Source organism: Tachypleus tridentatus, chromosome 7, assembly GCF_004210375.1.
Source record: "Tachypleus tridentatus isolate NWPU-2018 chromosome 7, ASM421037v1, whole genome shotgun sequence".
NCBI lineage: Eukaryota > Metazoa > Arthropoda > Merostomata > Xiphosura > Limulidae > Tachypleus > Tachypleus tridentatus.
This window is the reverse complement of record NC_134831.1, coordinates 21,730,588-21,743,135: the sequence shown is the minus strand read 5'-3', so window position 1 is coordinate 21,743,135 and position 12,548 is coordinate 21,730,588. Positions and strand designations below refer to the sequence as shown.

General features: G+C 30.8%; 1 protein-coding gene across 1 annotated transcript in view; it reads right to left on the bottom strand.

Annotated features, from left to right (window-relative positions):
• The window catches only part of LOC143255273 (uncharacterized), a 99,803-nt gene that overhangs the window by 55,949 nt on the left and 31,306 nt on the right, over window positions 1–12,548 (bottom strand). Inside the window, exons 3-10 of the mRNA XM_076510694.1 lie at window positions 10,191–10,228; window positions 7,766–7,831; window positions 6,900–6,944; window positions 4,865–4,933; window positions 4,283–4,378; window positions 3,522–3,566; window positions 1,847–1,900; window positions 693–746 (exon numbers count right to left, since the gene is read on the bottom strand). Coding sequence (XP_076366809.1) covers window positions 693–746; window positions 1,847–1,900; window positions 3,522–3,566; window positions 4,283–4,378; window positions 4,865–4,933; window positions 6,900–6,944; window positions 7,766–7,831; window positions 10,191–10,228 — 467 coding nt within the window. The remainder of the gene's footprint in view (window positions 1–692; window positions 747–1,846; window positions 1,901–3,521; window positions 3,567–4,282; window positions 4,379–4,864; window positions 4,934–6,899; window positions 6,945–7,765; window positions 7,832–10,190; window positions 10,229–12,548) is intronic.

Sequence of the window (12,548 nt, the reverse complement as noted above, 5' to 3'; positions counted from 1 at the left end):
AAGTGAAGTAAGTTGCCTCATTTTGCTTTGAGAAAACAATGGAAGGATAAATCAAGTATAAATATTCTATTCTTATCTTTTGACTAAGCTACAAAAATGGACATTCCATTTACCCATTTGCTATGTTACTGTAATTATCAGACATTAAACACTTAAGAGTTCCTAGTTTATCTACATGCATATTACATAATTCAAGTATTGTAGGTCTGTACACATGTATAGGCCTCAGTTTTATTTTTTGTTGGATATCACTGTTATAGTGTCAAAGTTTTGTGGTAAATGCACTTAACAACTGAATTTCACTAAGGTGCTACTCTATACAAAACATTATTTGAAGAAAGCATGTGACATAATTCACCAGAAGGTTTAGGTAATAAGTTATGAATTAGAGAGCGTGTGATAACAGTAAGTGTCAATTTAAATTAAGCCAGAAATTACTAAACCTAGTTTGGTAATAACAGCTCTTTTGAAATTATAAGTACAAAATTAACAGTTTCTTTTCCAATCTCTATCTTTCTTATACACTAAAGATTGCTTTTTAATAATAAAATTTTTAAAAAATTCATGAGTAATTAATACTTGTTGAGTTTAGTAAGCAAATGCATTATTAGAAAATTTAAACATCTGAACTAAATGCTGCCTTTAAAATATATAATAACCTAGAGAATTATGTTATTAGAAACATTCCTTACATCTTTTCCAAGTAAACCAGGTAGCCCTCTCTCTCCTGGCTGACCAGGTGATCCCTAAAAACACAAAACTTAGTTATATTTAATTCAATAACTTTAAGGTAAACATATCTTTATTTGGTAAAATAAGAGTTTTGAAATGGGTTACATCAATGGACATGAGAGTTATATGCATACACTATAACCACACCAGAATTTTCTAAGTTTTTGGTAAGATTAAGAACTCTACCAAAGCGAGTTAGTACTGGTTCTATTCCAATACAGTTTTGCCTAATACACAAATGTTTAAGATCTCCTTAGCTACCTATATATTCTGACATTAATAAATAATTTTTGGTTCTAAAAACTAAGATATATTACTACTGGTTGGTGATGCCAGACTGATAAGAATATAACTATTAAGATAAGTCTTTTTTTGCAATAAATCAGCTAAATGAATTATCATACGAGATTTAAGGAAAATGGGTAATATGTAAAATTTACAACTTTTGAAATAAGAAGGATAATATAATGTACTTTCTTAACCATAAGCTGAGTGATGATTTCAGCTTTAGTAGTGTGCAGCCAGAGTAAAAATAAATTTATGTTTGAGGATTGTGCAGTGAAAATGCCACAGTCCAAAAGTTTAAGAATAGAATGCACAGATGTTCATTCATTTACTAAATGTGTAAAAAAACAAGTTCGACACATTTTTATTTGTTCTAGTATCATATTAAGTATGTAATATAACAAGGCAACATATCTATGGTAGCTTTACTGTAGCTTATTACCAGATTATATTGAATTATCATATGATCAAACAAGGTCAATAATAATTATATCTAATTCTATTGTTTTTATTTTGTGTTTTTATTATTACACTTTTATTATAACAAATTCATTTACATTATTTACATAATATTTTGATTTAGAACTAACCTTAGCCAACCAAAAACACAAGAAAAACCAACCAAACCTCATGAGATGTTATAAAGTTTGTGGCCACAAATATCATTAACAGAGTGTACCCAATTGATGAAACAAGTCATTTTAACCTTTATAAGTAAAAACATAAGAAAAGCATTTTTCTCTTTCTATATTCATTACATGTTGATTTATAGTTTTTGTTTAAATTGGTAGCTTACTAATTTTGGATGTCAATAGTAATTATAGCTTACCGGAGGACCTCTATCCCCTGGTTCTCCTCTCAATCCTTGAAAGCCTTGTGGTCCCTATGAAAAACAAGGGGCATCATCAGATATCTCTTAATAAAAACATCATCTTATATTAATGATAAAAAAATTGTAACAAAAATTATTTCAAAATGTGTACTAGTAATGTACTGACATATAATAATATACAAGTACACCACTTGTACTTTTTTTAACATAAAGTGCCAATTTAGAATAAAAATGCATACAAATAATTTGCCAGAAAAAAATTAACAACTTAGTGATACAAAGCTTATTTTATCTCTTTTACTAAACAGACTCTAACTAATGAAACAATAAAACATACTTCTAAATCAACTGTCTACTTTCACTTACTTGTAAGACAATTTTATGCTCACAAAATAAATCAAAAACCTTGAAAAATAATTACTGATATCAGTATTCTGAAAATAACATACCTTAAAAAGTAATGTTTGCCTTCAGCGGCACCTACAGTTTATCATTAATACAGATATACCTACTTTTTGATATTGTGTTACTTAAATGAAGCCTAATAATTCATGTATATATATATACTCTTTAGAGTTAATAATCTTAAAGGAAAATTGTCCCTTAATAATAACATGCAAAAAATAAAGCTTACGATTCCAAATTCTGCTATTTACATTTCAGTGACTAAATGTATTATTCATGAAAATAAGTAAAGAGACAAACTTTCTGGAACATTTATTTTTCAAAAAGAGTGAGCTCAGCTTCAGATCATGCACACAATAAAAAGATGAGTTTAGGAATCTCATACCCTCCCTCTTAGCCACAAATGTTTAAAATTTGTGTAAAAAGTTACAAACTAGAAAAATTACATTTATATAGCTGAATTACTTATTTCTGTTATGTACTATATAAATGTAACAGTACTGTCTATTGTATGCCTTTGTTACAACTTCATAGAGCATGGTTGGATCTTAATCAAAATTTGTTTGGAGGTTCAATAGGTCCGTGCAGGAGTACAAATGCAGTTTTTATGAGTTTGTGCATTTGTTACCAGTACTTCTCTGTCTGTTACTTTACTAAATTTGGCATGAGGATTTGTTGGGTCCACAAGGAGACAAGTGCAAATTTGTCATTTCACATTTTGTGTTTTACAATTTTTAAGAGCATTTTTTACAATTGCATATAAGGGAAGCAACTTTTCATATCCTAAGATGACCTTCCATTAATCATGAGTTTACTTGACTTCTGTCCAGGGTATGGGTACTCCAGTTAGTGAGAAATAAGTCTAATTGTGGGTCTGCCTTCATTGGTGTTCTTTTTAGCACTAATAATAATTTCTTATGTAAAAAGAGTAAGTGAAATTCCATACTTCTGATATGGTGTCAAGTTATAATATACTTGTATACTTGCAAAAAACAAAAAATCAGTTTTAAACTAAATATCTTTTTACACCACATATACAGTCACAGAGAGCAGTGACCTCTGTGTAATTATAGTTGAATTACTATAATTAAACTTACCACAACAAACAATGAACAACTACTTCACAAATTCACATCATCAAAGAGAATACTTTATTGTAAATGCCTATAATGTCACTGATGTGAACCTTTAATTTTCAATGATGTGCATTTAAATAAGTTATTAATAACACATTATTCTTAATGTCACAAAACAATACAAATCTTACTGGAGGTCCAGGTGGTCCAGGTGATCCTCTGGGTCCAATGGGTCCCTGTATAAAGTCAGCAGCTCCATTGTTATTTAAGCTTCTTCATAAAATAAAACATGAGCTTAAATTTTAAAATAAAAAATATTCATTATAATACTTTCCTTCGATACATATTTTAAAAGCATGAACTGGAGCAAAAATGTTTGCAAATTATCTCTACACAGAAATGCCTAAACACAAAAACGTGTTATAAAACTCTCCCTTAGTTATAGTGTATTTCTAGTACACTAAAGGTTTAGCCCAACATTCACAACTGATAAATTGTTTCATAATTTTTCTCTGATCTGACAAAAACTATGTACAGAAACACAGAAATATAAACAATACAAAGTTCATTCTTGTGTTAAACAAGCCCCATGGTATAGGAGATTGAATTATAGAAAACAATACAAATTACATACTACTTTAGTTAACATAATACAGAGTTCTTACCACTTGTGTCAAACAAGCCCCATGGTATAGGAGATTGAATTATAGAAGACAATACAAACTACATACTACTTTAGTTAACATAATACAGAGTTCTTACTACTTGTGTTAAACAAGCTCCAGGGTATAGGAGATTAAATTATAGGAGACAATACAAACTACATATTACTTTAGTTAACATACTACAGAGTTCTTAATCATATAATACAATACAAAATACATACCACTTGTGTTAAACAAACCCCTTGCTATAACAGACTGAATCATATAACATAATATAAAGCACATACCACTTGTGCTTGCATGAAACTGAGTGCATCAGGAGATGGTCCTTTATCTCCATTAAGACCTTGTTGTAGTGCAAGTTGCTGAAACCAACCTGACACCTACAGTATTTAAAAAATTAACAAAATGTCTTCAAAACAATAACAAGAAAAAGACATTAAATTATTATCATAAAATAGGTTTTAAAACTTTTAATAATTAATATCATCTCTAAATTTTCAACTTTGCACACAGTTTCATAATTTTTCAAGGCCAAACCTCTTTAACCGTGGACAGGACAGTGAAGCTTAATCTTTACGTTACTTTAATCACAATTCAATATAATCACCCACCATACATGACTTTATATGGTAAAACAATATTTCTCATATTTTGTTCATAGCTAGGACTAACATTAGTTCATTTACATAAATTTAGTTAACCATTTACTAAAAAGTGGTTTATTTACACAAAAAAATGCTGAAAATCTTCATGATATAAGCCATAATATATTTCTAATGTTAACAGCATTCCCTTTTCACTGAACTTAATATAGTTTCTATAACTCAAAGCATGAAGTAAAATAACAACACTTAAATTCAACATACATCTCCTGGTGGTCCTGGAGGACCTGGTTCACCTGGGATTCCATGAGCTCCTGGTTGTCCTGGACTTCCCTTTAAAATAAGTAAAATCAGCATTGATGTTGGATATATGTTGCGCGTGTCTTATAGTTGACCCATTATAAGAAAGATATTTCTTTAATTTTCTATTTTAAAAATATTTTTCTTTCTATGAATGCTTTGCAAGGGATCTTTATGGCAAATTATTTTTATTATCTAATAATTTTGTAAAATGTTCCTAAGTCCAACAAAAATTCACTGCCTAAATGATCTTTATTGGCTTTAATGTATTTTGGTCAATGGCAAAATGTAACAACTTTTGGTACTAAAACTGGCAATAACATTCTAACAATGGATTACTTTTCTTTAAAAAGTGCAGAGCTCTAGTTTTCCTGTGCTGAGTAAGTAGTACATTTTCCATAGCAATGGAAAGTAGATAAGAACAAATAATTTTTATATAGTGTTCCCACTGTTTTAGCTGAAACACACACAGCAAAATAGATCATTGCCTAGTTATATAGTTTAAGCAACTTTTAAAGTCTTTCTTGTGATGTAAATTATTTCAAACAAATATAGTACACTACTGAGTGACGTAGGTAATGTTATTCAACATACAACATACCACAAAAAAGTTCTTAATTATTGTAAATGATAAAACATTACTCTGAATTTTATCCTCAACTGTATTTACATAGTTCTATCACTAATTTCTTATTTATATTAATGTTATATTTGTTCACTATAAATAAAGAAAGAAAATGAAGTTTATATATCTTTTGCTTTGGTTTTCAATACAGTAAGGTATTTGAGATTCATCTAGTCTGGCATCTCTATTGAACCAAAATAAAAACAACTTTACACCATTTTAAATAAATCAGTAATTCAATAAAACTAACTCAATGTACATTCTTAAAAACAAACTTTCTACGTAGGGTGTTAACTTTCAGATTTAGTACTATAGAGCAGTGAAAATTGGCCACTCAAGTTTTATCTTAAAATGTAAATTAGCTCCTTGACCTCTATATTATTTTCTTCATTTGCATCAGTTTGAGATCTTATATTAATATAACAGATAAATGTTGTTGCTCTATAAGTAAACATTATTTTATAAAGTGCTGAAACTGGATTTAGCACACTACTGACATTAATATTTTATTTTTCATTATAACTTTAAATCATGTATCTCTTTCTTTCCTACAAAGTTACAATCTCGTAACAGTGTAAGCTATATATATAAATATATATACACACACACACACCTCATCAGTAAGAATATTAATTTTTATTTTTATGCCTACACATGCCTACACTCTAAAGATTTAATATCCTTGTCTGGGCTAATTTCTAATGTTTGGTTTATACACTAAATTTTTCTCAACTAACATAATGTAAATACTATAGTTTTCAGCATAATCTTATACTCAACGAAGCATATATGTATATATTGTACTTTGAAATAACAACAAATCCATAAAGGTTATTTTGCAAAAATAACCATGTTTTTAAACATTGCAAAGTTCAACAAACTTGTATTTAGATAAAAACAATTTAATGGTGTAAATACAGATCTAAACAATAAGTGTAATCTAGTTAGTGAACTATAATAACATCATACTGTTATTATAACTTTTTTAACAGCATCATAAATTATTATTTTCCACAACTATATATGCAGCTGAATATTACTTCAGCATCAATTTCATTCATTATTTTCCTATAAGTATGCTGTAACATAATCTATTAATAAATACACACCCAAATTGTGAAAAAATTATCTCATTACTTAAAAGAAACAAAAATGACAAAAAGCTCTTTTTGTTTCTCTGCTTTCCCTGATTAATCACTATTCTGTTCTAATGTGATCAAATAAATGTTTTTCTAATAAAGGTAGACTCATGCTATCATTAACAGTTTTTTTTTATGAGCTTCAAAATCCTCTTAATGGAATTATAAAACATTTGTTTTACAACAAAAATCACATTTTACTTTAAAAAATACAATTTTTATAGATAAAACTTACTGCTTCTCCAGTCCTCCCTGGGATACCAGGCTCACCTGCTTCACCCTAGAAAAGAAATCTTTATGAGAAATACCAAAGAATTACAAGGAAAGCTATAATTTTGTGTTAATTAATATTTATTATACATAGGTTTATTGGTTGTACACTAATTACCACGAGTATTATTCACTAGTTCATGTGCTGTGTCATTCTAAACATATGAATTTATCACCAAGACTATGATAGATATATTATTTCCTGTATTAACACAATATTTTCCCTCATACACCTTGCACAAATGTTAATCAAACATTATTCAATATTTATTATTCTGCTATTTAACAGAAATAGTATCAACATTTTTTCTACATGATTCACTATTAAAAAAAGTATCATAAACATGTAGATTTATTTTCAGTACATCACAATTAATTGAAAAACGTTTTTTTCTGTTATTTGGGCCAGTTAATTTGTAGAGAGTTGCTTCTAATACAGACTTGGTATTATTATTAATTGTTTTGAAATATTACACCTAGAAGTTGAATTTTATGTAATACTGAACAAAGCCCAGCAATATTAGATACATGTGGCACTTATATTTTATCAGTTGGCAGATAGATAAAGTTTTAAATGTACACAAAGGATTTTACTGTTTGACACAAATGTTCTCTTATTGCAAGATGACAGTCCTAACAAGCATCCTCTTAGTAAATGAATAAAGATAAGTTAAAGTAAATGAATTATTTATTACAAAATATTTCCCTGCCTAAACTGCATTATATACTAAGTTATAATATTTAAACATAAATTAACTTTATTTATCACAGAAACGTGCCAAGCTGTAACTAGTACAAAGAAAATAACAGATCAAGCATGCTAAACCTTACCCGTGGTCCTGGAATGGGAATAGCTGGTACTTGTGGACCTGGAACTTCATCTGGATGAGGCTGTTCCTGAGTAGAAAACAACATAAATATCCATTCTAAGCATCAAACTAATGGGAGTTAGATTTCTGTATATGATATATACCAAAATATACTTGTTTTATTACACTAGTTTTTTTCTTCAAAATTTGTTTACCTTCTACAGCATAGAACACTACTCTTAAAATTTAAAACTCTTTAAATGACAGTACTATTTGAATTTTAAAACTGAAAATGTTTCACTAAAATTGGAACACATATCTTCCATATTATTATTTTTCTTTATTACAGAGGTCTGGATGTATTATATGAAGACTATTTTAAAACATGTGTATTAGTTAGTCATGTGACAACCACATATAAAATCATATGGGAACATCATAAATAAGAACATTTTGACACTGTTTGCTAATTCATAGGTAGCATGATGCTGATAAGAAGTTACCATTTATGGAAAAAGTGTGTAACAGCCTTTCCAAAACAAAGTACTCATAAAGTCATAAATACAGATTCAATTTGGGATTTATTGATATCCCTTGTACTTAATGGCAGGAAAAACAAAGATATTAAACAGCTTGGTGAACCATCATGAAAGTCATTCCTTAGACATGGTAAGAAAAGTGTACATACTTAGTGAAAGCTCACAAACACCAGTGACAAGACGTTTGCACGTCTCAGAAAACAACATGCAACATAATGAAGGAGAATTTCCATCAGGAAAAGCAATACAAATCCTAAACATACAAGTTATTTCTACTACATATCTGTACAACCATCACAAACATATAGCAGCTGGAAAAGGAAATACAATTTTTCAGTAGCATAATAATAATAAAAATAGTAATGGAAGTTGAAAGTACAAATTCATGCATAATTTATTTTAGTATCATATCTTAAGTGAAAAATGTATTTGATATATCTTGTGCTGTTGCTTTAAAACAGGTAATTCATTGCCGCATCATATGAAATATCATACTTTTAGAATAAGCTCTATCCTTGGGAGGTTCTTTTGGATAATTTGGTTAAAAGAATTTCAAGCTCAATTCACAGAATGATAAGAAATTAGTTCATATTTTCAGTAAACATTTCCTACACTCACATTTACTTAACTCTTATAGACCTAATTTACTTAATTTTGATCAATAAATTATGACATGACCCACAAGTAACTGATACTAGCTAGAAGAGATGGTATAACTCTCACTAATGACACTTTATAACTTTTGATACTAAACTGGCTAAATCCATCGATCAGTGCTCACTAACTCACTGTTTAGCCAGTTAGTAAATTGGCTGGCACTGAATTGCTTTCATTATCTCTTACTGTTCTTTCACATAGTGTACCTTTATTTCTACTTATTACATAAACCTTACTGATTCTTAACTTTCGTGAATCTTTTACATCCTTAGGCCATCCTAAAAATGAACTCCCTCTCATAGAGATCGAAATTAAAACTTTGAAAATGTTGCTTACAACGATAATAATATATGTTTGTTTTTGAATTTCGCGTAATGCTGCACGAGGGCTATCTGCGCTAGCCGTCCCTAATTTAGCAGTGTAAAAATACAAGGAAGACAGCCAGTCATCACCACCCACCGCCAACTCTTGGGCTACTCTTTTACGAACGAATAGTGGGATTGATCTTTACATTATAACGCTCCTATGGCTGAAAGGGAGAGCCTGTTTAATGTAACGGGAAGTCGAACCAAAGACCTTCGGATTACCAGTCGAGTACTTTAACAACCTGGCCATGCCGGGCCCAGTGATATATATATATTCTAACATATATATATATATATATATATATATATAAAACACTAGCAGCATCTAGTGCCTCCTTGGATAACTGTAACACACACACAGTGAGTGATATTTAAGAAAAAGTACCACAGAATGAAAAGCTTTAAGTTTCTCCAAGATGTAGCTATAAATAAAATGCATTTTTTCATTATTTGTAGCAAATACGGGAATATTTTAATCTGTATATATACTCATGTATTCAATTACGTTTTTTGTCATTGTTTTTGTTTGTTTGTTTTTTTGGAATTTCGCACAAAGCTACTCGAGAGCTATCTGTGCTAGCCGTCCCTAATTTAGCAGTGTAAGACTAGAGGGAAGGGAGCTAGTCATCACCACCCACCGCCAACTCTTGGGCTACTCTTTTACTAACGAATAGTGGGATTGACGGCACATTATAACGCCCCCACAGCTGGGAGGGCGAGCATGTTTGGCGCGACGCGGATGCGAACCCGCGACCCTCAGATTACGAGTCGCACGACATAACGCGCTTGGCCATGCGAAAAAGCTTCTTTAATATAAACCATTAATACTGCCAAATTACTACGTACCAGAGAAGCTGATCAATAAAAACACAAAGGTTACACTTACAGGGCGAACTGTTTCTTCTGGTCCAGTCTGTTCGGAATCTGGAATTTGTCAACGAGATTTATTCGGTAAGAAAACAAGAGCTAAATCCCTTTTTTAAAACCAAATTATTTGTTTTTATGTCTAATGTTTTAATGTAATAAAATTTATCATAACATCACTATATAATCTAAATTTACTAAAGAAAATTATGCTGAAAGAAAGTATTATAAGTGCAAAAACAGCCAATAAAAAGTAAAACTACATACCAACAGTTTTAATCGTGTATATACTCAAAAAATAACTGACTCAAAGTTCAACGCAATAATAAATAATAAAATCACTGTTTAATTATTGAATTAATTATGGTCTATTTTGTTAATGTTAATTATTACTATGTAATGATTTCGGAAACTTTTCAATGGTTTGCACACCTCATCCCAGGAAAACTGTGTAGCTACACCACTGAAAACACCAGTAAATGAACAGATATACGAGGTCTGTTCAAAAAATACACGGACTGTTTGAATTGCGCGGCTCCAGTTGGTTCCAGGGGAATCCGCTTGGTGTCGCTAGGTTTGCACAGATCAGCTGATTACGACGCCATTTCCCGATTGCAGATATCTTCATTTGTGTATTAGCTACGGGGTGTTAAAAGAAGTGCGATTTTTTCGTTTTGCGGATTTCAAAATGAATGACCTGAAGGAGCAACGACTTGCTGTGACATTTTGTGTTAAACTTGGAAAATATGCGACTGAAACTTTTGGTATGCTTAACACGGCTTACGGTGATGTTGCTATGAAGCGTACGGCATGTTTCAAGTGGCATGAACGTTTTAAGGATGGTCGACAGTCCATTGAAGATGATGAGCGTCCTGGACGTCCTTCCACGTCAACTGACGACCCACACGTCGATAAAATCAACACCCTGGTGCGGGCAAATCGACGTCTGACTGTCAGGGAGCTTGCTGAAGAGTGTAGGATATCAGTTGGATCTTGTTACGAGATTTTGACCGAAAATTGAAGATGCACCGCGTTGCTGCGAAATTTATGCCTCAGAACTCGTGAGTTATTGGCCAAGCACTCGATCACTGTTCTTCCCCTACTCACCTGACCTTGCTCCTTGCGATTGTTTCTTGTTCCCCGAACTCAAAAGACCCTTGAAAGGAAGAAGATTTGAGACGATTCCCGAGATTAAGGCAAATGCGACGAAGGAGCTGGAGGACATTACAAAAGAAGCATACCAGGACTGTTTCAACAAGTGAAAACACCGTTGGGATAAGTGTGTGCGTTGGGGAGGAGAGTACTTTGAAGGAATCACATACCTGTAACTTCTAAATAAAGTACATTTTGTTTTATAACGTCAGTCCGCGTATTTTTTGAACAGCTCTCGTAAAATGCCTTGCTTAGAAACAGATTACAAACTAGTAAATAAAGATTCGATATGCTATAGCTGTACAGATACGAAAGTATGTTCAATGTAGTCAAGCATCTGTATGTCGAAGTGTTAGAGAACCTATAAATTTATTCAAGATATCAGAGATTCCATGTGGCCGATTTGGAACCTTGATCTTAATTTTTACCCGTAGTGAATGTGAAGTATTAGACACAATAAAAAGAAATGATATTTAACAAACATCAACCATGAATTTCACCTATTGAAGTTCTAAATATCCTAATTTTTAATTGTATTTAATAGGCAAGGAAAAAACAGAAAGAAAATTTGAAGTTTTTTTCAGTAAGGAATTATCGCTTCTTTAGGTAATTATTTAACATAAAATGAAACCACAAAAGTTAAAATAATAAAAAAGACTAATCATATAACTACATGTAAAAAGTATTAACATGGTTTAGGGCTGCTTGTTTTTTTGTTTCTTTCTTTTTTAATATTGTGTTTAACCAGAACTGGAGACAGCAGTATTGCAGACTTATAACGCTAAAATCAATCAACCAAGTCTTGTTACAAATTATAAAAATTTTGAATTGTGTATATGTATACACGTTGATAGTTTTGTAACAGCTTCCTTCAAAATAAATTCGTAAGAGTTTTTACGAACTAAACAAATAAAATTTGGGTAGTTATACATTATGTGAAGAAGTAATAAAAATTAAACTGTTTTCGAAATTTATTTATTTCTGGCAATGGTGTCGTGACAACTATATGGTTGGTGAGGATGAAAACCTCAAATTTTACTAAAAGACAAAAGAAAACCATTTAAAAAATAAAGTTATAACTAGCAAGCTTTTACCTAAAATATTGAGAGGTGCAAAAAACAACAAAAATGAAAATAGTAACCATAAAGTCATATATCTACAAATTATGGTGTATAGTGTACTGTATCCAGACTCTTGAGATGTAATCGGACTACAGGAAATATTGTTC